General features: G+C 35.6%; 4 protein-coding genes across 11 annotated transcripts in view; all 4 read right to left on the bottom strand.

Annotated features, from left to right (window-relative positions):
- The window catches only part of LOC107941480 (uncharacterized), a 98798-nt gene that overhangs the window by 69905 nt on the left and 1193 nt on the right, over positions 1–27700 (bottom strand). The gene's annotated exons all lie outside the window — the stretch shown is intronic.
- On the bottom strand, positions 10923–12152 carry LOC107934387 (zinc transporter 7). The gene is made up of 3 exons (XM_016866809.2): positions 11541–12152; positions 11313–11462; positions 10923–11228 (listed from the first exon to the last, which is right to left on the bottom strand). The coding sequence occupies exons 1-3, from the start codon at positions 12150–12152 to the stop codon at positions 10923–10925; spliced, it is 1068 nt and encodes a 355-aa protein (XP_016722298.2).
- Positions 21875–27547, bottom strand: LOC107934408 (probable disease resistance protein At4g27220). 3 transcript variants are annotated; one of them, XM_041103612.1, is made up of 3 exons: positions 26678–27547; positions 24789–24877; positions 21875–23916 (listed from the first exon to the last, which is right to left on the bottom strand). In XM_041103612.1, exon 3 carries the CDS (start codon positions 23005–23007, stop codon positions 22135–22137), a length of 873 nt encoding a protein of 290 aa, XP_040959546.1. In that variant the 5' UTR covers positions 23008–23916; positions 24789–24877; positions 26678–27547; the 3' UTR covers positions 21875–22134. The 3 variants fall into 3 exon arrangements, with proteins under 3 accessions (XP_040959546.1, XP_016722328.1, XP_040959547.1); XM_016866839.2 differs by lacking the exon at positions 24789–24877; XM_041103613.1 differs by lacking the exon at positions 26678–27547 and having other exon boundaries at positions 24789–26154.
- Positions 23167–23634, bottom strand: LOC121222120 (disease resistance protein UNI-like). The gene has a single exon (XM_041102043.1). The coding sequence runs from the start codon at positions 23632–23634 to the stop codon at positions 23167–23169; it is 468 nt and encodes a 155-aa protein (XP_040957977.1).

The following is a 27700-nucleotide window of genomic DNA, read 5'->3' as shown; positions in this document are numbered from 1 at the left end:
AAATTCTAACGACCGAAAAGAACATTCTAGTGCCTCATCGTTGATGTCCACATAAGGTGCATCGCTAGTCATCATTGCGATAATATCCTCCTCTGCATCTATTGTTACCAACCGATCCTCCGATACCAACTTCACCTTCTGATGTAATGATGAAGGTACTGCCCCTGCTGAGTGTATCCACGGTCTCCCCAATAGACAGTTGTAGGAGGGTTTAATATCCATTACCAAGAAATCCACCTCATAAGTGACTGGGCCAATCCTTAATGGTACCTCAATTCTCCCCATAACCTCCTTTTTGTTCCATCAAATGCCCTTACTATGTTCTGGCATGCTTTCATGTGTGAACTGTCTATTGGTAATCGACTAAGAGTGGACAAAGGCAATACATTTAGTGCAGATCCATTATCAATCAAGGCCCCCGGGAGTGTGTACCCTTTGCATCGGACAGTAACATGCAGGGCTTTAGTAGAACCTCTTCCTCCGGATGGTATTTCATCATCACTGAAGAAGATAAAATTGTCAGCACCAATATTGTTGATCAGCCGATCCAGCTTGTTTACCGAAATATCGTCAGCCACATATGTTTCGTTTAGCACCTTTAATAGTGCATTCCGATGTACTTCCGAGTTTAAGAGTAAAGCTAATACAGAAATGCGGGCTGGCTGTTTGTGTAGTTGCTCCACAACACTGTATTCACTGTGTTTCAAAAACTTCAAAAACTCCTTTGCCTCCTCTTCTTTTATTGGTTCATTTACCAATGGTTCAACTTCTACTGCTTTCCCTTTCCTCTGTTCTTTCTTCCAATTCTCTTCCCTGGACGACTCTGCTTGAGCGTCATATCTTTTTCCATTGCGCGTGTAAGAACCTATTTCCTGATTTCTTTCTGCTTCTTTTCCCAAAATGGTCACATTACACCCGTAATTCCACGGCACCATTTTGTTATCCCTATAAGAGAAATTTGATGGTTTCTGGATTACAATTTTCGGTGTTACCTGAGCCCTAACCTCATTACCCTTAAGGCGTGAGATAATGACCACAGGATGATTTGGAGCCTTTGTTCCCAACTCTGTCGCGCATATGCTCCTCACTTCTTTCGCATCTTCGTAAAACCTCATCTCCTTGTTATCCATCATGCTTTGAACCAAAGCCTTAAATCCTTCACATTCTTGGATTTCGTGCCCTGTTTTATGGTGAAATTCACAATAATTTCCCATCTCATGCCCCTCCTCAGAATCTGAAATAACCAAACCTCTTTTCGCCATTTCTTTCCAGACCCGTTTCAATGGAGTTTTTACTTCAGCAATGTCAGTCTTGGCTTCTTCTCCCGTACCTTCGCTAACCATATTCACCCCTTTATCTGCGTGATTAGGTAACAGATTCTTTGCGTTAGGTGAGTCGTCAAGTTTGACGACACCTAAATTGATAAGTCCTTCTACTACCTTCTTGAAGGCAGTACAATTTTCTATCGAGTGCCCAGAAATTCCCGCATGATAATCACATTGCGCGTTCATATCATACCATTTTGGATACGGGGGTTGTAGAGGACTCAAGTATCGAGGAGCAACAACATGTGCATCGAATAAAGTCTGATACAACTCCTTGTATGACATCGGGATTGGCGTGAATTGGGGCTTTTCAGTAGTTTGCCTAGCTCCCGACTCTTGTCTTGATGATCCCTGTTGATTAGCAACCACTTTCTTTGGTTGATTCACGGTAATTGACCTACCATAAGCATTCACATTATTCACTTCATTTTCTCTTTTCCTCAGGGGTGCCCTCCTATTATTTTCTCCTCCATCTATTTTTCCACTTTTAATGGCATGCTCAATCATTTCACCATTCATGATTATATCCGAGAAATTTTTTGAAGCGCTTCCCAACATGTGAGTGATGAACGGGGCTTTCAAAGTATGAATAAAAAGCGTCGTCATCTCTTTTTCCAAAAGCGGTGGTTGCACCTGAACTGCCACCTCTCGCCACCTCTGCGCATATTGTCTGAAGTTTTCGTTCGATTTCTTCTCTAAATTTTGCAGAGTTATCCTGTCAGGCATCATTTCTGAGACATGATTGTATTGTCTTAGGAAAGCCTGTGCTAAATCCCTCCAAGTAGCAATTTTAGCTTGGCTCAGCTGATTGTACCACTTTGACGCCGCTCCCGTAAGACTTTCCTGAAAGCAATGTATTAATAATTGATCATTATTAATATGCCCCGTCATTCTTCTACAAAACATAGTAATATGGGATCCTGGGCAACTAGTCCCGTTGTATTTCTCAAATTCCGGCATCTTAAATTTGTAAGGGAGCACCAAGTCCGGAACCAAGCTCAGATCCTTTGCATCTATTCCATAGCTTTCGATGCTTTCTATTGCCCTAAACTTCTCTTCTATCCATTTCCATTTCTCCTCAAATTGTTTTGGCAATTCCTCCTTCGCCTTGTCCTTTTCAACCATCTCGTCAAGATCTGGGACAGCAATATTATTCGGGCTATCACCGGGATTAAAGCCCGCTCCGGGTTGAAAATTCATTGGGATTGAAGCATCGCCCTGGAACTGCTGGGGCCTAACCGACACAGAGGGTTTCCGCTGATGCAGCTCAGTCTGTACTTGCGCATGCGGAGGCGTGAAACCTGGAGGATAAAGTGGTTCACCATTGTTTTCTTCTTCACTAACAATCACAGGACCTTTACCCTTATCTACTCCCTTCAATAATTGCGTCATCTTAGCCACCAGATCATTTTGGGACTCCTCCATCTTTTGCACCATGTCACGCTGAATCTTTTCTATTTGCTCTTTCATTTGCGCCTGCAACTGGTCTTGCATTTCTCTTTGAAGTCGCTCTAGCTTCTCCAACCTTTGGTCCATAATTTTTGTCTTAGCTCGGGTGCCGTAACTTTGTTGGTTTTCCAGGTTAACTAAAATGATTTTATTTGATTAGGTTTTTAGTGGTCATTAATGCATGTGATGTGATGCAATGCATGAAAAGAATGCAAAGAAAAAGAGGCACTGATTCTAATTCAACTTCATTAGAAAACTTTACTAGATAAAAAGTTTCTTTACATAAAATAGACTACATATATGGCTTTGCCCTTACACTCAAAGCCTTAACCTTTCTAAGAAGCCAAGCTAACTCTCGGCCCCTGTCCGACTCTAACTCATACTTCAAACTTAATAGATCAGCCTGAACCGCTAGAGTTTGCAGATGATCAGCTACTTCGCGCACTTGAGTCACCGCCTCTCCCATAATATAACCTCTTTCTCTAATCTGCTCTTGAGACCGACGGAATTGTCTTTGCCACTGCTCATTATTTTCTTCCAGAAGCTCTATCCGGATTTCACTATTTTGCAATGCATTCTCTAGCCCTCCTATTTGTCTTTTCAATTCTTCAATTTTGTCTAAGCTCGCCCTTAATTCAACCGTAGCATTACGATTACAGTACTGGTGAAGCGATCTTTCTAGTTCAGTTATCCGGACCTTCAACTCCGTCTTTTCGTCTTGGCAATCTAGTAGACTCTTTCCCAAGGCGACTTCTCGAGCCCGAGTATCCTGGAATTTCTTTTCCCATTGATTAGCTTTCGTCTTTTCCTCCTGAATTTCTTGTCGCCACTGTTCTGGTGTTTTACCCAAGCCAGCAGCTCTTACCGACCTACGCAACTTCTTATAATCTGTCTTCAGGCTGTCCAAATCTTCTTCTGCTTTGTTCTTTCCTTTTCTCAATTTGTTGGCCTCTAATCTTTGAATGTCCACATCCAGTCCTAACTGCATTTTTTCTTCCTCTAGTTGTTCTATCTTCTTCCCCAATTCTGAACTCCTTTTTTCGAATTCTTGTTTGATGATTTCTATCTCAGAAGGCAAAACTTGTAAGTGTTCCTCTAAAGATCGAGCAATTTCTGAATTTGACGCTGGGATGTTGTCGTTGATCCTTTGATCACGCCACTGACCATACTCGGGGGTAATTGTCGGACCCACGGCTAAGATCTTCATTCGACGAGTCTGGTTCCAGGCACTAGATATTTCTCGAACCTTCTTCTTGTAATTGTCCTCCCTATAGGAAAAATCACTATAAGCCAACCCCTGGGTTGCTGGTATGAATTGTCGTGATCTATACTGTCTTGATACGAGTAGAGGAGCATATCCGATAGTTCCCCATATCCCGAGCAGCGGAACCCAGTCAAAATCTCCACATCGGTACAATATCTCATCAGGAATTAACCAAGGAGCCCTCCATTCAATATCTTCATCTTGGAGATTCTGGAGTATCTCTATCCATTTTTCTTCTGAAATATCATCCCGTCTTGGCGTGGCCACCAATTCTCCTAGAGGGGAGTAGCTATCAGAGAATACCCGATAAAAGACCTTTTCGACTTTCCAGAAGTGGCTATGGAACCAGGCCAATAAAAGCTGCGCGCATCCAATAAACCTTCCCTCCCCTGCTTTTCGACACGCATTCAAGGATCTAAAAGTTTCAGCGAGTATTGCCGGAATAGGTGTAACCCCTTTACTAAGCCGATCAAACAAATCAGATACAGCCTCGTCTATGTGTCCTAAAGCTTTGGGGAAAACCACTAGTCCATAGATACCTAAAGCGAAGACATCGACCCTTTTCTTTAAATCAGGATGTACAAGCACCAAATCTCGCAAACTTTTCCAAGGAACACATTTACTGTCGCCCTTCTGTTGGATCCGGGCAGCGACCCACTGCTCGCTCATCCCAGTGATGTGCATTAATTTCTTTAACAACGAAGGGACACAAGCAGCTCTGGAATAAGCCTTGTCGACTTGAATCTTTGGGCACCGAAGCAAGGTCGTATACTCCTCCACAGTAGGCGTCAAATCTACCTTCCCAAAAGTGAAACAACTGTAGGCAGGATTCCAAAACTGAGCAAGGGCTCAGAATAAATACTTGTCCACTTTGACACTAAGCAGATAAGGTAGGTCACCGTAGTTACAATAGAACAGCTACTTGGCCTCGACATCCCATTGATCCCAGACTTCTTTCATTTCTCGAAGGTCATTCTGGATTACACTGATACCGGTAAAATCCTACAATTCTGACACGTACCCTTCGGTAAGACTATCGCCTTTCTCCCGTTGTGTCGTTTCAGCCCATATTCGCACAGCCGCATTATCCTCTACTTTATCAACAAACCCCTTTTCCATGATAAGCTTTCTACCAAGAAACTGAACGTAAATCGACACATCTTTTAGAATGAAGATGCCATGCAATCACAAACAAAGTAAATTAGCATTAAACACAGAATAAGATTTAAAATAAGCGTAAAATAAATACAACATTCATTTAGGTAAGCACTAAAAATTTGGAGTAGCTCTACCTAGGTCGGTTCCTATGGCTCATTACATGTGGTTTGGTTCTAAAGTAGGGTACCTGAACCAGCAAATTCCTCGATCCTCACCCATTATAGGCTCATACGGACCAAGTTCAATTCAGGGGATACATTTCCCTATGGCCATGCGGAGATGAAAATCTCACGAAGACATAGGTACGGATATATCCCGAAAGCGATTCACTATCCCATGCGGAGGTGAAAACCTCACGAAGGCGTAGCTTCTCACTCCCACCTAAAAAGGTGTGACCAACGGTCATGCAATGCAATGCGGAAAGATACCAAAATTTAACAAACAGAGCAATTATAAACCCTAATGATGATGATTATGATAAAGACAGATAAAATGCGATGAAAGGATCGTAATTTTAAACCGAATTTTCAATTTTTGACAAAAGACAAAAAGTAATCACCAAGTGGCTTGACCCTCTTATCAGTGTTCCCCAGCGGAGTCGCCAAGCTGTTGGCGCCATTTTTTTGGATGAAAACGGGGTCAACTTGGGTTTTGGAAAATGAAAACAAAAATGGGAGTCGCCACCAATCCTTTTTTTTATGAGGTGTGTTTGGATTACCTCGAAAAATGGTTGTTTTTAATAAACGGTTTGATTTTATTAAAACAACGGTTTTGGTCCACGAAATTTAGAAAACGGGTTCGGGAGTCGGTTACGCACGAGGAAGGATTAGCACCCTCGATACGTCCAAAATTGGTACCTAGTTGATTACTTAATGTCTTAATGTCGAAAATTGAGAATTTAAAAGAATTTTAAAAATACGATCTTTGTATTAAAATGTTAAAAATTTTCAAGAAAAGGAGGATATTTCACGTTATTCGAGAAAAATAATCATATTCAGTAAGTTAAAATACAATATCTCAGATTCTCGATACGCGAATGAAAAAGTTTATTTAAGAAATTTTAGCCATCTCGAATTTAAAAATGAGATCATAACCAGTAAGTTAGGATGCGACCTCCTTTTTTAAAATTCGAGATCATTTAAAACTTGATTTTGAAAAGATTCGTGTATTTAGATTCATCGAGAAAATCGAAACCCAGTAAGTTAGGGCACGATTTTCTCGAATCCAAACACGAAATGCCATTTAAAAATTGTTACATCAAGTAAGATAGAACACAAAATCATAGTGAAAGCAAATTACATTTTTATGCATGGTAAATAATAAAAAGTTAACAAAAATAAAAAATAAACAAACAAGAATAAAGACATTTAAGCAAATAATAACGAACATGTAGATAAATAAATAAATCAACATGAAATGATAATTATAATAATGAATAAAATGGTGATATATATATATGTATGTATGTTAGAAACAAATTATACGGGGTAAAAGCATAAAGTTAAATACAAAAAAGAAGTATATATATATTTATAAAATGCATGTATATACATAAATAAGGAGATAGAAATGCTCTTAAAATAAAAAATAAAAATATTCATATGCACGTGTATTATATTGTAGGTATAAATATTATATAGTATATATATATAAATATATAGATATTAAATAAATAAAAAGCAGGATAGATATAAAAAATATTGAATATATAATATAATATTATTATTAGATATATATTAAAGTTTGTAAATATATAGATTCGTAATAATTTTAGACATATATATTATAGTATAAGCACATATATATAAATAATAATATAATAATAATAAATAAATAAATGAGCAAAAAGGAAAAAACATGCTTAAAAGGGACTTAAATCGAAATAAAACAAAGTTTCTGGGCCAATTTAAAAAAAATAAAAAAAGGCGGAGGGACCTAATTGCAAGCGCGCGTAAAAAGGAGAGACCGAAAGGGTAATTAAACCCTCAATGTCAAAACGACGCCGTTCCAGGGAGGAGGGCGCAGATGGTCGAAGGACCAAATCGAAAAACAAACTAAATTAATGGGCCAATTTGCAAAAATTAAAAAAGATTAAATTAAAAATAATTAAAACTGCGGAGGGGCTAAACGAGCAATTAGCCCCTTCGCAAAGAAAACACGCGGATCCTCCTGGTAACGGGTCGGGTCGATCCGATCCAAAGCAAAACGACGTCGTTTTGGGCGTTATGGAGCTGGGCCAAAACGGCGTCGTTTCACACGCCTATATATTCAAAAAATTTCCAAAAAATTTCATTTTTCTCCCCCTCTTTTCAAAAAAAGCCCAAAAATGCTCTCTCTTCCTCCCCTTTTCTCTTTGAGCGCCGGCCAAGGGTACGGCCGAGAACCACCGTACCGGCCGCCGGTCGCCGGCGCCGGCGCCGCCGTGCACGGTGGTGGGGAGACCAAAAGTTTCCCCTTTTCGCCGAATCACCTCTCCTCGGTGAGTTTCCCTCTCTTTTTATTATTATTTATATTATATGTATATAAATAGATGAACAAAAAAAGAAAAGTAAAATAAAAATGGTAAATATGTAAAAACAAAAAGGGTCAGAAATCACCTTTGATTTTCTTGTTTCTTATTTCTGTGAAAAACGTTAAAAAAAAATCTCTACAATGGTTTTTCAATCGGTTTTGTACCGAAAAATGAAAAATCCCCCTTATTCTTCTGTTTGAATGGCTTTTAAATAGCCATTTTTCAATTCTTCTATTGTCTCTACTACTGTTTTGTCCTTCTTTGCGTGATTTTCTTCTTTGCAGGCAAGTGGGGTGATGGGACGGTGGCAGAAAGCAGGTGAACGGCGGAGTTGGTGGCGGTGGCAGAGGGTAGGTGATGGGGGCATTGTAATTGGGTCTGCTGGTATGGGTTAGTGTTTAGGTGGGTTATTGGGTTTGTGGGTATTGGGTTCTTTTGTTAGTGGGCCGGGCAGAAATTGGGTTTGTACAATAATGTTGACTATATTTAATAAAAATTAAAAAATAAAATAATGTAATTGATTGCATGTTTGATATTATTTCACTATTATAACTTTAAGTTTTGAGGATATTATTTGCGGTTAATATTAAAATTTTATTCCTTCAATTCTCTATAAACACAAATCAAAATATCTCTTATATATCACCAATTTAATTTATAACTTTAAACAACTTCAAATGTCAAATTTATTACATTTTTTATTCCATTTTTTTAATTTCTCAATATATCTATTAGAGCGAGCCCAATAACTAACCCTCGCATTCTATAGGCCCATTAACGGGGTAGATACTGGTCACGAGTTTTAAAGTTATTCTATACCTAAGGCAATGATCGAATCATTAACCACCGATTAAAGTAAAAAAGGCTCTTGCCATCTCAAGTGTATAATAGTTGACAAAGACATGAAAAATTGGTAATTTTTAGTTTTACGAAATCAACCTTATGTACACTTTATAATTTATTCTTTTGCCATTTTACATTTAATAGCTAATCTATATTTTATTTAACATAGATTCCCAACAAAAATTGTTCAACCTAATTAATTATTGTATACTCAATATTTTTAGCTTTTCTATTAATGATATACAGGGTGAAGTAAGAAAATTTTTTGGGACGGAATTAAATTGTATATTTTTACGATAATAAAAATACAATTTTACCATTTTAATAGTTTATATCTTTATAATTTTTAAAAGGTTAAATCAAATTTTTATCAATTTTAGGGGAAGAAAGTGCAATTTTACCATTACTAATTTAAAATTTTATAAGTTATAAAAGACTTTAATTCTATTTTAGAGGGACCAGGGCTCCGCCACTAATCATATCTATTTTTCATTAAGTTATTTACCTAAACTTTAAATCATTTCTATAAATTTTTGTACTTTTCACCTTGTAAGAGTCTTTCATTAGATTGTGTGCAATAGAAACCACATCTACTCAATTTAATCAGTCCAATTAGTTTAATTGAATAAACTATTAAAAATTATATATTTTAAAAAATAAACTCGGTCGTTTGTTCAACCGATTCGTGGATCAACTAGTCTAAATACTTATTTTAAATTGAGACAATCTAAACTCAAAATTATCCAAATTCTAAATACTCAAACTTAAACCGGTTCAAATAGGTGGTAATCCTAATCCGAAGAGAGACGGATATGAACCCATTTGTCACTAGTACATAGACCTCCTTTGCTTAGAGAAGGATATTAGGGAATGGCAAAGTCTTTTCCCTTTTTGCATGAAATTATGGTCCCAATATAAACGTTGTCTTTTATTAGCAAATAAAGGGTTATAAAAAATGAGGTAAGTATTGAAGAATAATACATCGACTCTCTTTACAATAATGTACATTATTTGTAAGGCAACTAAATGAATACATAGGGAAAATGTTACCCAAAATTTGATTCTTATTATAATCACCAATGCCAGTTTCCTTAAAATGAAAAAAAATTCATTTAGGCCCATTTATAATTTATAAAATTTTATATTAATAATTGTAAAATTATATATAAACTATTAAAATAGTAAAACTACATTTTCAATACCATAAAAATATTCAATTTAATTTCAACACTCAAAATATATTTTCATTGTATCATTAGTCTCATTAAAATTAACCTCACTTCTGCGATATAGCTAAATCCTCATAGGGCCTATAAAAGAGTGTGGAGGCAAATAAGTGCTCATTCACAGGGTATACTATACCAAAGCCACTCACAAAAAGCCTTTTATTGCATGAGGGGACACTTTGGTCTATTGTGGCCTCCCCATTTTTTTTATTTGAATAGGACAAAATTATTTGCCTCATATATCTCCTTTCTGCGCATTGAAATATATATAGTATAGCCACATGATCAAACTTTTTCAATAATTCTGCTCTTCCTTCTTTCTTTATATTTCTTTTGATATGTGGTCACTATTAATGTCAGTCACTTGCTCATCCTATGATCACCTTTTAACTATTGATCCATTTGAAACTTCTGGACAAAAAACAGAAACAGTAGAAGCCTTTTTGATATTTAAGGCTGTCTTTTGACCCCCAATTAATCCCTCAAAGTCTTGTGGATGATTCTAGTAAGCTGTAAATTAATCCTGTTAGGTACTAGTCAATTAATGTGCAGTGAATTGGCATGGTATGATGGTTCAACATATAAAATTGCATATATAACTGGAGGGATGAAAGTGCTACTTAAAGATTTCAAGCTATTTGTTTGGCCCAACCAACATAGGGCAACAAGGCAGATAAGCAAACCAGAGATGGTAAATGGAGGAAATAGAAAATCTTCCATCTACCGAAAGCAGGCTGTCGCTATCGTTTTGTCTTTGAGGAGAAGGGTTTTATACAACATTTATTTGTTTATTTATAGCATAACTCTGTCCTTATAGCTTGCACCAAAGAGACTTTGTGGCTATAAGCATTGGCTTAAAGACATCTACATCTGATTTAACATTAAACAGTTTAAACTATAATGATACTGACACAAAATTGAAGTTTGCATACTTCTCTGATAAATATAGTTATATACTTTATGATGAGCCCTGCAATATGGAGTAAACGATCTTAAAGATCAATGTTGAAGCCTTGTTGCCTAAATTCTTTGCGTAAATTTTATAATTGATTGAACAACTGTTGATTCACTATAAACTCATCTGTTGAAGCAAAAAAAATTAAAAAATTAAAAAACTACAAAAAGACATGTATATGTTGACATGACTAAGCCCATTTTGCCATCAAAGACATAAATCCAGCACCAAGTAAAACTGCAACATATGACCAAGCCTGGAGCTTCATATTTGTTTGAAGCTTAGGGCCCAGAAAATCAGCTGCAAGGAGATCAACCAGTGCCATGTAATTCAGCAACCCTGCTGAGCAAGCATTAAGTAGTCCCACCACCATAAGTGAAGTTGGACTCGTCTCACTGTAAACCTTGGACAAACCAATTCCCAGAACTATTCCAAGTGGCGTTGTGGCTGAAAAGAAGAATACCATGATTGCTTTCATTTTTATCTCATATTCAGCCTGCACATATCAAACATAATGTTAATCAATATTGTACACTAAATGGATGTTTGAATGAGAAAATAGTGCAATGTTGGGGGTTACCTGCAGTATGCATCCACCAAGTCCCATCCCCTCAAACATTTGATGGAAGCAAAGGGCAGCAATGAGTGATCGAATGGTGCATTGATTGCCAGAGGCTCCCATTGCAAGACCAATCACCACTGAATGAACTACAATTCCCAACTCTAATACCTACATTTAGGAAATATATAATGTAAAGACTTGAAAAGCAAAACCATCGAATTTGAGGATTCAAACATGTATATATACCTGAGCAATAACTCGATGCCTTAACAATTGTGATGATACGTCGTCATTCATCTCAAGTGAATGGCTATGGCCGTGTTCAAAATTATCGATCGGTACAATGTTCGTATTTTCCAATCCACCACCATTGTTAGCATCCGCCATTAAAGCTTTACCGCAACGTTTCTTGTATACACTCATTGCAAATGAATCCACCATAAGGGTCAACACAGCCGACAGCATTGCGACGAAGGTTGTAAAAGGGAACTTCCTCCATGGGTTTTCAGGCAAACACCCGGACATAAGGTCGTTGAAAGAATCCGGTAGAACGTGCATGTACCCAGTCGCTAGAATAACACCGGAGGAAAATGCCTTGACAATGGTGAACAAGTCCCTGTCGGGTTTAAGTAACGGAACCTGACCAGAAAACAATGGTAGACGCACGCCAATCATGCTGGATAGTAAAATTGCGACAATGGCGATGATTTTTAGCTTCATGGATTCTCTGTAGTTATGGCATCCATTAGTCTTGGTCTCTGCTTCACATTGAGCCAATACAAGTGGAGTAGAAGATGAAAAGATGATGAAAAGAACAAGGAAGATTGAGTTTGCAAGGGATTTTAGAACTGATTTCATGGCTGTCAAGAAAGATTTACAGTTACGTTGGATTGTGAGGCTTAACCGACTCGTTTAGAGGGAATGAATATATACATTTTATGGCCAAATATTACTCGTATTTTTTTTTGCCTCATTTGTAATTTTTCAGATTTGGTGATATTATTGTGATTAAAATTTCTAATATGTCCTTACATCATTTTAGAGGATCGTTGATTAAGTGGTAAATTTAATAAGAAATATGATGGTATTTTGGTATTTTAACCTCGAAATAAGGAAACCTGTGCATGGCGTGTGATATATGTGACCCACTTTAGACTTTCTCGACCTTTGACTTTTCTAATAACACTAAGCACACATAAGACGTTAGCTTTTTCGCTGACATGGGAATTCTTTTTCCATGCAACAATATTATTATAATCAATCTTTAAATATTGTCTTTAAAATATTTCAAAAAAAAAATGTTGCCTTTAAAAATTGAAACGATAAAATGATATTATGAAATAGTACTAGATTAACAATATTGCATCTTTATTTTAAATTATTCTCCCAACTTTAAAATAGTTTAAACTATTTCCTACACTATTTCCTACACTACCGAGTAGCCATCCCCTTAATATATCTAAGTTTGAGTAATAAACTGGCTCGATTCTGACATACATGTTTAGCACATTTAGTAAAAAAACGGATTTTCGATAACCGGATAACAGAATAGTTGGTGTATGCACCATACCTGCAAGTTGCCTCGGATATTGATCATTTTAAACGGGTGCCATTTCGGATCCTGCACGTTTTGTTGCCATAATGAACATAATTTAGCACATGTTTCTTGCCAATCTTCGTTCGGGAACTTCCCAGAGCTAGCAACTTCAAAAGCTTTTTGATCGATCTCTCCCATTCTTTTTACTACAAGAGTTGTTCGGCTTGTCAATACATCATTTAGACCCTGCATATCAAGGACCAGAGAAGTCCTTGGTTTAACACTTTCATACCTGATTCCGAAGAGGTATTTCTTGCACCTAAAGAAATAAAACATCCACGAAAACAAAGGAAAACGAGGAAATACACTTATCGATTCTTTTTGAGCATCTTGCAGTTCTCGATTAGTTAAGATTTGTTTCACCGTAAGACAACTGTATCGGCTCTCCATATCTTTCAATGCCTCTGATGTTTCCTCCAATTGTTCCTCTAGAGCAGTAATCTGATCGCTTGTAGTTTTCTCGAGTTCAACAAGATCTCGACAAGGCACATTCTCTTTCGGCTGTATCAGATACAATCCACATTGTTAAATGTCCACTCGGCAAATCATAACCATAAAATAAATAGGTAACAAAATGTATACAAAAAATGTTTAATTTACAAAAAAATTAACCTGGGATGAAAATGGCTTAACGTTGCCGTTTGTCTTCTTTGTCTTCTTCTTGCTGTAAACTTAGGGGAGAAAACTAATTATTAAAATTATATTTTTTTATTAAAATTAAAACTAATTGTTATTAAAATTGTATCAAATTATATTTTTTTTGTACCAGTCAACATTTTGTAAAATTTAACATTTTGTTAGTAAAATTATTAATTGTTAATTGTATTAATTGTTACTAAAATTATCAAATTATATTAAATTATTAATTATTAATTGTTACTAACATTTTTAGTAAAATTATTAATTGTTAATTATATTAATTGTTAGTAAAATTATCAAATTATATCAAATTATTAATTGTTAATTATATTAATTGTTAGTAAAATTATCAAATTATCTCAAATTATATTAATTGTTGCAACAAAATCTAATATTTTGTAACTTAAAACTTAAAATAAAACTAAAACTAGTATATTTTAAAAATAAAAAATATATATTTAATATATTTTCGGGCCGGGCCAGGCCCAGGCCAAAAAAATTTTGCCCGAGGCCCGACCCGTTTTCTAAACGGGCCTCATTTTTTTACCCAAGCCCATATTTCGAGCCTATATTTTTACCCAAACCCTCCCATATTTTTAAAATATTTTAAAAATATTATTTCAATCAAGAGATTAAACCTAAACTCCCATGCCTCAACACAAATACTAATGCCTCAATAACTTTTAGTAATTAATTTGTAATTCAAACTTATATAGATAGATAGATAAATGATATATATTATTTTATAATTGTAATTTTGACTTGCTAATTTTCTCTTGAAATGTTCCGAGCTCAAAACTATTTAATTTTCCCAAAATATTCGAGTCTAAACTGACTTGAACTCAACATAATCTAAATTTGAAATAATTCAAATTTAAATCCAAAAATTTTACTTAAAATAATATAAGTATAATGATAAATTCAGCACTTAATATTTACATCTTTTGTCAATTTGATCATTATTATTTCTTAATTTAAATTTGACCATTAACCTTTAAAAAAAGTCAAATTGTGTTTTTTTTTAAATGTTGACTAAAACATTAATTTTTAACAAAGTTGGCATGACTAAAACATTAATAAATTGTGATAGTTCGCATGTACTTTATGTTGACATAGCATTATTTATCTTATATGACATGCCAATAAATTAAAAATATTAAAAATATTAAAAAATTTCCACAAAAAGAGTTCATAAAAAATCAAATAAAAATAAACATGAACTACGAGTGGATTGTTATACAGATTCCCATGTCTCGAAATTTAACATTTTTGTTAATATTTTTATTAAAAAATAATAATTCAACTCTTTTTTAAACGTTGATGATCAATTTTAATTTTTTTTAAAAGAATTTAAAATTAAATTTAACTAAAAAATCCTAAAAGATGTAAATATTTTATGCCAGTAAAATATGTATCTCTCTTTATTTTTTTTAAAGAATTTAAAATTAAATTTAACTTTTGTGCCTTAATAATTTAACTTTCTTCGGAGGCACAAAGGTATGGCAGAAAAAAGAGATTTGATTGTGTTTCCTTCACATCACATGGCGGGGACCAAAATGTTAACCCAAATTGAAGAGCTATACTATTTTTTACATAAAAGACTTTTCAACTTTGAATGGGAAAAATAATAATGTGAGTGTGACTTTAAATAATTATATACTTTGTGAAGATCTAAGCTTGGGTGTATCAGATTGAATAGTGTATCAGATTGAATAGTGTATCAGATTCTCATCAATTAAAGGGTGTTGCTTGGAGCAAAGCATCAAAACACCTTAAGAACCAATCCATAACCAAATAGACAGTTACACTAATAAACCATAAACTCCATGGATTGGAACACTTAGTTAATTATGGATGAAAGCCGGCTTGGAAATTCATACTTGAGACCCGCCAACCTTGCAACGTATAAGCAAGACAGTCAACCGTAAAATCAGAGGATCAACAACCAAATGGCAACAACCAGTTATGCCTACAACTAAAAATTTAAAACTTGGATCAGAATCCACGTAACATTAGGCCCTGTTCTTCCATCAGGCAAATACCAACAACCCATTGATTCAATTTCAGCCGTCTTTTCAGAATCAGCCGTATCATTAATAGATAGCTGCCTACTTTGATCCCTCATTAGGGAATAATATATATTATATTTGTGAAGATACTTGATAGCTTTAAGCTGACATTGATATGGTAATCATCAAAAGTTGGCAAATCCTTAAAACAGGGGTCTACTCAACCTTATTGGTAAAAGTTTACATGTTTGTAGCCCAATACCGAGCATGATGCACTTGAAGTTCAATTTTGAGGGTATAATGTGAAATGGAACAGTTCAAATAGTAGTTTTACAAAAACTGAAATAACCTTTCACATTTTACCAAAAGTTGCAGCCTCGTACTTCAGTAAAGCAACTCAACCTCTCTATGGTCACTTTATTAAGCATTAGTTAAGCCATGATGAAAATAGAAGAGTCAATTACCATTTGTTTTGAATTCAAACGAAATTGAGCTTTTCGCATACGCACCCATACATATTTCCTTATTCCAGCTTGGGCAACTGATCAGTAACATTGATAGAGTTGGTTCAGCATGCAGCAAACTCGACAGCATGCAGGCCATGGAGACCAAGACATGCCGGAGCTGCTGATGCAAGCTTATTTTGATCATTTTGTATTTTCTAGTCAATGAAATGTAATCTTAGTTCATTTCTAACTAAGTTAGGTTTTTGACTGATGTAATTAGCTTATGTATGAGCTGTAAACACAATCTTGTATAGGTTTACAAGCTAAAATTTCAAGTTTCAATGTAATTAGTGGAGGTAGGTGATGTTTAGGTAATTACTTGCTGATTTTAACAAGCTTTGTGCTTGATTTATGTACTGGCATTATGCCATTGTTTTGAATATGAATGAATCAAATCAGTTTTGTTCATCAATACACTCTCCAATTTCCTTAGCTTACTTTTTTCTTTAGCTCGAAATTGTTTGTTTGCTCAGCAAGTCTCGAAGCTTGCTAGACAAGAAACTTGCTGAGTCTTCTTGGTTCTGTTGTTGCACCAACAATTGGTATCTAGAGCCTATTTTTTAAGGGATCTGTTATACAAATCCATGGCTTCATCAAGCTTTTCACCAGCTGCACCTCAAGTCTTCAATGGAGAAGGCTATCACATATGGATGGTCAAAATGAAGACCTACCTGTAGGCATACGATCTGTGGGAGGTGGTCAACTCAGATGTTGAACCAGAGCCACTTAGAGGCAATCCAACAGTGGCTCAGATCAGGCAGCATGCTGATGAGAGGACCAAGAGGCACAAAGCCATGTATTGTATCCAGAACTCAGTGTCTGATGTGATCTTCACAAGGATTATGGCCTGTGAATCACCAAAACAGGCCTGGGGCAAGTTGCAAGAAGAGTTTCAAGGGACAGAAAGGACTAGGCAGCAACAGTTGTTGAATTTGAGGAGAGATTTCGAGAATTTGAAGATGAAGGAAGAAGAAACTGTCAAGCAATATTCTGATAGGATTATGGCTGTGGTTAACAGCATCAGGCTCTTTGGAGAGCAGTTTAATGAAGCTAGGATAGTGGAGAAGGTTATAGCAACTCTGCCTGAGAGGTATGAGGCAAAAATCTCATCTCTCGAGGACTCAAAGGATCTGTCCACCATTTCTCTGACAGAGTTGATCAATGCTCTATATGCTCAAGAGCAGAGGAAAGCAAGCAGACTGGAGGAGCATCAAGAAGGTGCCTTTCAGGCAAGAACAAACACTGCCTATAAAGGCAAGAAGGCCTGGAGAGACAAGCCAAAGAATGATGCTGCAAGAAGAGAAGGTCAGACTTGCAAGCACTGCAGAAAGGCTGGTCATTCAGAAGAAAAATGCTGGTTCAATCCAGATGCTGTGTGTCAACATTGTAAAAAGAAGGGTCATGTAGAGAGAGTCTGCAAAAACAAGGCTAAATCGAGGCAGAATCAGTTTCAACAAATGAAAGCTGAGGCTCGAGTAGCTAAGGAGGACAATGACCAAGAGGAGCAAGTCTTTGCTGTGTCATGCTCAGCTGCTCAGGAAAGGTCCTCATCTGGCTGGCTCCTAGACAGTGGATGCACCAACCACATGACAACTGATGCTGCAATCTTCAAGTCTTTAGACAGAAGCTGCAGAACTAAAGTCAAGATAGGAAATGGGCATTTTATTCAAACTGAAGGCAAGGGTGATGTGGTGATATGCACCTCCACAGGTGCCAAAGTGATTTCAAATGTGCTGTTGGTGCCTAAAATTGACAGAAACCTGCTCAGCATAGCTCAGTTGCTGGAAAAAGGTTATTCTGTTGTGTTTAAAGACCACCAGTGTCAAATCAGTGATCCAAGTGGATCCAAACTGATGGTAGTCCCTATGGCTGATAAGAGCTTTGTGGTTGACTGGAAAAAGAAGTCAGACATTGCCTACACAGCCACTTCAGATGAATCCAAGTTGTGGCATCAAAGGCTGGGACATGCCAACTTCAGATCGATGGCCCGAATGGTCAGAGATGACCTGGCTGAAAACTTCATCAACTCAGTGGATCATGATGATGTGTGTGAGGTGTGTCAACTAGAAAAGCAAACCAGCTGCCATTTCCCTCGAATCAAGCCTGGAGAGCTTCTGAAAAACTCCAACTGGTGCATACTGATGTGTGTGGCCCTATGAAGACTGAGTCATTAAGTGGAAACAGGTATTTCATACTGTTCATTGATGATTTCTCGAGATATTGCTAGATTTACTTCTTAAAACAGAAATCAGAGGTGGCCTCAGTGTTTTGGAAGTTCAAGGCTGCTTCTGAAACTGAAACAGGCTGCAAGGTGAAGATCATAAGGTCAGATAATGGGACTGAGTACACCTTAGCTCAGTTCCAAGCCTTCTGTGATAAGGCAGGCATCAAACATCAATTTACCAACACATATACACCTCAACAGAATGGTGCAAGTGAAAGGAAGAATAGGAGTTTGATGGATATGGCCAGGTGCTTGATGATTCAGAAGAATCTGCCTAAAACACTATGGACAGAAGCAGTTAACACTGCAACATACATCCAAAATAGACTTCCAACCAAGGCTTTGGATCAGAAGACTCCATTCGAGGCCTGGTTTGGCTTCAAGCCATCACTGGCACATCTGAAGATCTTTAGATGCATTTGTTATGCACATGTACCTGCTGTCAAAAGGGACAAATTGTCTGAAAGGGCTCGACCTGGTGTTTTGGTGGGCTATAGCACTGCTAAGAAGGGCTATAGGATTTTAGATCCTTCAACAAACAAAGTGTCAGTAAGCAGGGATGTGGTATTTGATGAAAGGTCATGTTGGAACTGGGAAAGACATGAACCTGGAGAAGCTTCTGAAGAACTTGCAGCAGACCAAGCTGAGCCAGACCAAAATGTTCCTGAAATGGACATTGATGATGAACCAGTCAAAGGAACAAGGCCATTGACTGAGATTTATGAAAGGGCTCATGTAGCCATAGCTGAACCAAGCAACTTTGAAGAGGCTGAAGCTCAGCAGGGGTGGAAGCAGGCAATGGCTGAGGAGATTAGCATGATTGAGAAGAACCAGACCTGGGAATTGGTTGAAAGCCCAGTCAAAAGGAAAGTGATTGGGGTAAAATGGGTGTACAAAGCCAAGCAGAATGCTGATGGAACCTTGAACAAACTGAAAGCAAGGTTGGTTGTCAAGGGGTTCAGTCAGAGGTATGGCCTGGACTATCTGGAGACCTTTGCACCAGTGGCCAGGCTCGACACCATCAGATTGCTGATTGCCTTAGCAGCACAGCTCGAATGGAAAATCCATCAACTTGATGTGAAATCAGCCTTTCTGAATGGTTTCTTAGATGAAGACATCTATGTTGAACAACCACAAGGGTTTGAAATAGCTGGCAGAGAGCATATGGTCTACAAACTGAAGAAGGCCCTATATGGCTTAAAACAGGCTCCAAGGGCCTGGTACAGCAGAATCGATGGTTACTTGACTGATCTGGGATTTGATAGAAGCAAGAGTGAGCCAACACTGTATGTCAAGAAGCAAGGGACACAAACTCAACTTATTGTGTCCCTATATGTTGATGACCTGCTGGTGACAGGAGGAGATCGAGCAGTGCTAGTTGATTTCAAGACCAAGATGCAGGAAGTGTTTGAAATGTCTGATCTTGGTTCAGCCATGTTCTGTTGGAGCTCGGAGAAGTAAAGCCTGGTGGCTCAATCTACTACTGAAGTAGAGTATGTGGCAGCAGCAAGTGCTGTCAACCAAGACATTTGGCTAAGGAAAATCTTGGCCGATTTGAATGTGCATCAAAAGTAAGCTACTGAGATCTTTTGTGACAACCAATCTGCTGTTGCAATTGCTAAAAATCCAGTGTTCCATGGAAGAACAAAGCATTTCAGCATTAAGTTGCATGTTGTTCGAGAAATGGAGCAAGCTCAGGAAGTAAAGCTGATCCACTGTAATTTAGAGGATCAACTTGCAGACATTTTAACCAAAGCCCTTAGTTTCACAAGGTTCGAATGTCTGAGAAAGAAGCTAGGTGTTTGCTCCATGCAAACCAAGGAGGAGTGATAGAGTTGGTTCAGCATGCAGCAAACTCAACAGCATGCAGGCCATGGAGACCAAGACATGCAGGAGCTGCTGATGCAAGCTTATTTTGATCATTTTGTATTTTCTAGTCAATGAAATGTAATCTTAGTTCATTTCTAACTAATTTAGGTTGTTGACTGATGTAATTAGCTTCTGTATGAGCTGTAAACACAATCTTTTATAAGTTTACAAGCTAAAATTTCAAGTTTCTATGTAATTAGTGGAGGTAGGTGATGTTTAGGTAATTACTTGCTGATTTTAACAAGCTTTGTCCTTGATTTATGTACTGGCATTATGCCATTGTTTTGAAGATGAATGAATAAAATCAGTTTTGTTCATCAATACACTCTCCAATTTCCTTAGCTTATTTTTTTTCTTTAGCTCGAAATTGTTTGTTTGCTCAGCAAGTCTCGAAGCTTGCCAGATAAGAAACTTGTTGAGTCTGCTTGGTTCTGTTGTTGCACCAACAAAGAGTGTAAGACTAATGAAATAAATCACCTTCTCACTGAAGAGAGCGTGCATACCGGACTGATTACTATTCTGACTAATGAATTCTATTAACTTGGGGCAACGCTCAATCTTCAGCACTTTCAACAATGGGAACTCAATATTGTGGTTTCCTGAGTTGAAGAAGATGAGGTTTGGAAGATCCACTATTTGCAGGGAGTTTAATCGAGGGAAACAAATCACATCTTTCCTTTCTTCTTCAATTTCCTCTGTAAGTATTATGTCCCTTAAGCAATAGCAATCCTCTATCTCAAAGCATTGGAGCTGCACCAGACTTCTAGCGAGAGAGGGTGATAACAGATGCTCCAACTTGCCGCATCCGCTGATGATCAAGCTCCTCAAATTCGTAATCCAATGACATGTCTGGTTGTGCCATATTATTTTGGTGTTAATGGAACACAATTACAAGCTTTCCAAGTGAGGGAAAATAAATTGCACATATTTACACACAATTCTTTTTCGATAGGGAAAGATAGTATGTAACATAATTTGAAAATATGATTTTCGATTTTAAAGAGAATTTTAGTTCGATTTGTGGGCTCAAATTTCATTTTCAGAATTAAAAAAAAATTGTTAGGTTTAAATTTAGATTATTTAATTGACTTTGTACTTTCAATCGATTTGGATTAAAAATTAAATTTTCATTTGTTTTGGATTTGAAATTTATTTTTGAGCTCCGAAAAAACCATTACACAATATTATTTATTTCTATTATGAGAAGTATTAATGGGCATATAAATAAAAGTTGTATAAGAAACTATAAGTAAAGCCAAACAAATACCTGTTTACTAAAAAGTAGTAAGGGCCTAGTGGAACAGCTTTCGTCTGGAGAACAAAAGCTAACGAGTTGCGGTAGATTTTCAAGTGTGATGAAGCATAATTCAAAAAATTCAATTTTATTCGTTTTGATAAATTGGACATGCCTACCATTTTTGACATGAAGTCCCTTTAAATTTGGAAGATCTTTCCCATTATTTAACTCCACAAGTACATTCTTAACGCCTTCAAGTCCCTCTAAGCACAAATCTTCTGTCTTGATCAACAACTTTTTCATCCCATTGTCCAAATCAATGTTTGTATATAACATGAGCTTCAATGCTTTTGGAGATTCATAATTATTGCAACAATCATATCCTCCATAATTACCTACGAAAATCTTGAATCTGTCCAATGTTTCAACAAACCGGTGTTTTGGTATCATTTGGACATCAAGAATATGAACATATAAAGTAGTTAGACAAGGCAAATTGTTTAATTCATCAAGGCTTGCATTTTTCCTCTCATTTTCAACTACTCCTTTTTCCCGTTCAACAAAGCTCCAACTCATATATAATTCTTCTAATTTAGACAAACCTAATAAGACATTCGGTGGGATGATTTTGAGTTCTCTACACCAACTCAAATCTAACAACCTTAATTGAGTCAATTGTGCCATCTCCTTATGTAGTTCTTTGATACCTGACTGAGAAAGGTTTGAGTACTTGTAAACTCTTGAGCTCTCCAAGGATGGTTATGTCATCAACTGCACATTTTTCAGACACAACATGCGAAGGTCTGCAAGTTGAATAATTGATTCTGGGAGGGATGGAAGCTGCATTCCGACCAAATCTAAGGCTTTGAGGCCTTCGGTTTGTTTGAAGAAATTGAGAGGAATTTTAACCGCGCCATCATAGGCCATATGGAAAAAGGAAAGTCCTGAACACTCCATCTCCTTCGGAAGGTTAGCTATAATCTGAGGACAACGTAAGCTGATCACACTCCACGTCTTCATTTTCTCCTTATCGGACCACTCCTTTGGAGGATGATCTCTCAAAACAAGCATACGGTAGTCCTTCAATGCAATAGCTATAGCAGCATCCCAAACAACATCATGGATATCAAAGAGCTTATAATTATAACTATCAAGCAACAAGGCAGACGCTTTGAGATTAGCCACAACCGTCAATACTTTATTTCTAGCTTCTTCAATAGTGTGGACACCATCAAATAAACCCAAACCTAGAGTATATCTTACCAAGTCCTCAATGAGACCATTATGGCCTATTACACTGCAAAGCAAGAAAGTCAGCTTAACTTCCTCGCTTTCTAAATAATTAAAACTCCACTCTATAGCTGAATATGCCGCAGCTATCCCCGTGAAGTTGCTTGACGAAGGCCTCTCCAGTTCTCGTAAAGCATTCTTCCATTCAAACAATCTTTTGTTTCTCGAAGCCCCTGCAACTGTCGCAATGGCTATCGGCAGTCCTGCACATTTTTTGGCTACCTCCATAGCTACAGGCTTCAAATCGCAACTTTCATCACACTCGCCAGCCTTCTTCTTGAACAGGTCCCAGGCTTCCTTTTCATTTAAAAACCCAATGGGAAAATTTTTCTGAGCATCCATCCCATTTGATAAAACATTGAGTTCTCTAGAAGTTAATAGTAATTTGCAGCCCTTGTGTTCATCTCCTAAAGGAATCCCTACTTCCTCAATATCAACCTTTCCCCAAATGTCATCCAAGACAACCAGAATCCTCTGCTCTTTCTTCAATCTTTCTCGTAGTCAAAATGCCTTTCCAACCATACTCTGTTCCTCAAATTTCAAGCCCAAGAAGTCAGCAATTTGGTTCTGAATCTTCTCAATATCGATGGCTCGAGTTACGGTTGCTATGACAACCGAATCAAACAACTTGCCCTTGACCTTTCTAGCGATTTCTTTGACCAGCGTTGTTTTTCCAATCCCACCCATACCATGCACCCCAACAACGCTGACGCTATCATCTTTTAGTACCTCCATTATTCCGTTCAGAATCGACGTTCTTGACTCGAATTCCTCATAACCTTTAACTGCTGCAACCACGATACCTTGCGCAGCTACACGATAGGAAACCCTTTCAAAGTTGCCATGTTCAAGTAGCTCGGCAACAGCCTTTGCCTCCTCTTCCGCTTTCAGGCTAAGCTTGTAACGAGTCCTGAAATTAGGACACAAACCAATGAAACACTTTTTCTTTGCTTTTTCTTCATCTTGCATCACTTTCTCTACTTGTTCAAGGATCTTTTTGTCGACTGCAGATAGCCATTTGTCAACATCACCTTCGATCTCTTCACCGTTTCATTTAGCTGCATCAACAGAATGCTGTACTCCGCCCCTTGCATCTTTCAGCCTATTAGCTCGGTTCTTGAGGGTCTCAACATATTGCTGATGATTGGAAAGGTATTTGACATGGTTTTTGATAGGAGAGATCGTATACTCTACAGCTTTAGCGACAATAGAGCCAACGATGGCAATAACAAACTCCATTGAGAGAGCAAACTGAATAACCACAGCGACAACAAAGACCAAAACTTGAATTCTCTTATACTTAAAAAAAAATCATTTGCATAATCTTAACTACCATTGAAGAGTTAAAATTTTGAAATTATAAATATGTGATTAATGTTTTACTTTGGTGACAATTAAAGTGATTTTGTTAATAGATAACTTTTTATTAATATAGACATATATCTAATGATATTTTCTAATAATTATCTTTTTTTAAGGAATATTTTTTCCTAAGCATTTTAGGAATAAATTGTCTTTTTACACTTTGAACATTTTACAACACATCTTTTAAAAATTTGTTTTTAATTATTATTCAAAAATATAATTTAAACTAATTTCTTTTAAATTAATTTAAACTAATTCAAAATTATACCTATTTCTTATATTTTGATTAAAGCAATAATTTATGGGTGATTATTTGGTATACTAGCAATATTTTTTTTACTCCAGAAGTCGTTTTAAAAAATTTATATGTCTCTTTTTAAAAATATTTAATTTTTTGATATTTTACTCTATTCCTATAGGACACTTGTCAATCCTTTGACCTTACTGATGGAGTCTAAAAACATTGTTAGAAAAATTACTTTTATGGGAACTTTGAGGAATATTCTCAATAGATAAAAGTGGAGAGTTGAATCATAATTTTATGGTTTCATATTCTACTCCATCAGACTTTTATAATGGTATATCATATACTTAAAATAGTTGAGTGGTGAACGAGAAATTGATCTTCAAGTAAGCTACTTGGAAATATTGTTGAGAAAAAAAAATACTTAGATCCTACATTGGTTAAATATCAAGTGTGAGATGTGCTTATATATGTGAACTCTCTTTAAAAATAATTGAATAACTATGCTTGTAACCTTGTCTCACGCGTGGGGGGTGTAGGTCCAAATCTGATTGGGTTGGGCGCACCTACATGACGTACGCGATGCGAAATGTTTGAATTAGCCTGCGAATATTTTAAGCCCAACATGAATTTATTTTTCCTCAGTAAACATAATCTGCTTATATATGGACAATATTTGATTTGATTTAATTTTTAAATCAAATTGATTTTTGACTCCTTATCCTAAATGCCTATAAAAGGCTGTGTATTCTGGAGGATTAAACACACATTTAAATGATTTTTTATGCCGAAATTCTGTTCATTTCAAAACTCTTCCTTTTCCTCTCTGTTTTTCAAACATTCCAGTGATAGGAAAAGGCAAAATTCATTCGTTAATTGTTGTAGAAATGCTATTACTTTGATCACTTTTGTTGTTGTATCCTGGGAGAATTTTGACTAACGTTTCTCCAAGGGCGGTCGAATCTATCTTAAGGAAACTGTGTTTCACATGCCTCAACGTTTCGTAAAATCTCAATTCTTCTTTATTTCAACTTTTTCTTATGTTTTTATTTGATTCATATTTAATAAATTAATTATAAATCATTCTATTTATATTGTATTTCATATGTATTTATTTATAATTTATTTATTTTGTTCGCTAACGTGTTTTGTCCAATAAACATTAATGATAAATTTTGGAAATTATTTAGTAAGTGGAGGTTTTAGACTCTACAAGTAGGGCCACGAGGTTGACAAATGTCTTTTAAGGGTATAATAACATATTTAAAAAAGAGAGACATATGTCAATTTTTTAAGACTACTTGTGGAATAAAAAAAGTACATTGTCAGTGTACCAAATACTTGCACTATTTATATTTATATTTTTTATTATTTATTTTTAATATTAATTCATAATTTAAATATTATGTGATAACAAAATTAAAATTTATTAACATTAAGGAGAAGGATCCACTTATATATGTAAAAGCTAAAGGAATTTTACCGTAACTATTTATATAATTAATATTTTAACGATCCAACTGTTATATTTTATGGTCTATTCATGCAGATTATACATGTCAAATTTGATGTAAATTTAAAACTTCTAACTATTTTCTTTTTGTAAAAAAAATTCAATCGTTGATTATATATTAGTATATAGAGTCTTTTAGATCGATACGATAGAGATATCGAATCGGTTTAAAAATTTTCATGCATTACAAGTACAATTATATTGATAAATTAAACGGTTAAATCATTAAAATATTAATCATATAAATAATTATGTAAGTGACTAATATCAATAATATCTTTTTGTAATACTAAAAATTTCTAACAATAATTTTACAATATAAGAAAATTTTGGTTTTAGTTTTAGTTTAAAGCATTTTAATTCAGATTTTAATAAACTATAATTTCTTTATATATAAATTAATTATTTAGTATTTCTTTATATATAATTTCTTTTTTAAATTAGTTAATTTTTTAAATATTGAAATTTCAAATTTGAAAATAGTATAATAATAATTATGTTATAAAAGCAATTTCTAAATAATATATAAACAAACACTTTTAAATATATAAAATATATATTTAATTTGTTTTTTTTAATGATTTTTCATATAATTTTAGTGGACCATCAAACCAGCTTTCCAGCCATATATAGTTTTGAATGGAAATAAAGCATCGAATAAAAAAAAAGGTGGTCGACTACAAGATAAATCACCCAACCTCTGAATAACCATGAAGCAACAAGCTGTTGATACATCCCAAACACAAGTGCTTATGCACCTTTCCTAATACTCACCCCTTTTTAGAGATTTAAAGCATAAAAGAAGTCTATTCTCATGGTTAAACCTGCCTGCCTAAGCTTATTTCAAAAGAGTAAGAGCAAAGCAGGGAAAAGAAAAGCAGATGGCCTACCTTTTGGCTTTGATCAATAACCGATAGTTTTCCCCCTTCTGTTTCTTTCTTCTTAATAGAGCATAGCCAGAAAGTAAAAAATTGAGAAAGACGACTTCTTACTTGCTTTAAAAGTAGGAAAGCAAGTTTCGATTCTATTTCATGGAAACAGCGCAGAAATAACAACCCAAAATGTCTTATACCAAAGTATAAATGATTTATTAGGTATCCAAGTATTACATAAACAAGGTTTTTCATTTTCTCCTCTTAAAGGTGGAGTGAATGAGTTATCCAATTGTATGAGTGTTTTCATATAAGGTCATTTTCCTAATTAATTAATTTCCTTCTTTTATTATTATTTTTGCTTTCTCTTTCTTCAACCACCTATTCCTCATATAATTTATGTTTTTGGATGATTTATTTAATGGAGTAGTTAGAATCAAACAAAGCACATCACAACCAAAGTAGAAACAGACAAGAAATAAGGAAATGTTTTCAAGGTTTAGATATCATTTTTGACAAAATGATTAATTTATGTATCGATTGCATTTCGTGGAAACAACTCAGAAATGACATGCCAACAGTCCCAAAATGTCTTATACTAAAATATTTTTTATTTATTTTTGACAAAATGATAGCTAACAAAAACACACTTTTTTACTCTGACTACTGAGCTTATCGCCTTTAGAATGTTAATTATGAACAAAACATAAGCAATCAAACACACAAAGATCATCAATTAAAGGAAGTCTACCAAACAACATTTCATAGGGTGTTTTATGATGAAGAAGAGGTGAAAGAGTTCAATCGATAAGATAAAAAGCAGCAAAACACACTCCCCAAAAACAAGATAGAAAAATATCCTTGAAAATGCAAAACACGAGCCTCGTTTAAAATTTGTTGATGTTTCTTCTCCACTCTCCCATTTTGTTGAGGAGTATCAACATAAGATGTTTGAAAAAATAATGTCATATATAAGAAAATAATCTTGGAGGCAATTAAATTCAATCTCATTATCACTTCTAACAAACTTTATCTATTCAT

The sequence above is a fragment of the Gossypium hirsutum genome, chromosome D10, assembly GCF_007990345.1.
Source record: "Gossypium hirsutum isolate 1008001.06 chromosome D10, Gossypium_hirsutum_v2.1, whole genome shotgun sequence".
NCBI lineage: Eukaryota > Viridiplantae > Streptophyta > Magnoliopsida > Malvales > Malvaceae > Gossypium > Gossypium hirsutum.
Note: the sequence above shows the minus strand (reverse complement) of the source record. Positions and strands in the feature narration are given on the sequence as shown.

Bases quoted from the DNA above. Each gene is read 5' to 3' on its own strand.
- LOC121222120 (XM_041102043.1), bottom strand. From the start codon at position 23,634: ATGCAAGATGAAGAAAAAGCAAAGAAAAAGTGTTTCATTGGTTTGTGT.
- LOC107934408 (XM_041103612.1), bottom strand. From the start codon at position 23,007: ATGGATGCTCAGAAAAATTTTCCCATTGGGTTTTTAAATGAAAAGGAA.
- LOC107934387 (XM_016866809.2), bottom strand. From the start codon at position 12,152: ATGAAATCAGTTCTAAAATCCCTTGCAAACTCAATCTTCCTTGTTCTT. The intron at 11,463-11,540 runs GTATATATACAT...TCCTAAATGTAG, and splicing joins GGCATCGAGTTATTGCTCAG to GTATTAGAGTTGGGAATTGT. The intron at 11,229-11,312 runs GTAACCCCCAAC...TGATATGTGCAG, and splicing joins TTGGTGGATGCATACTGCAG to GCTGAATATGAGATAAAAAT.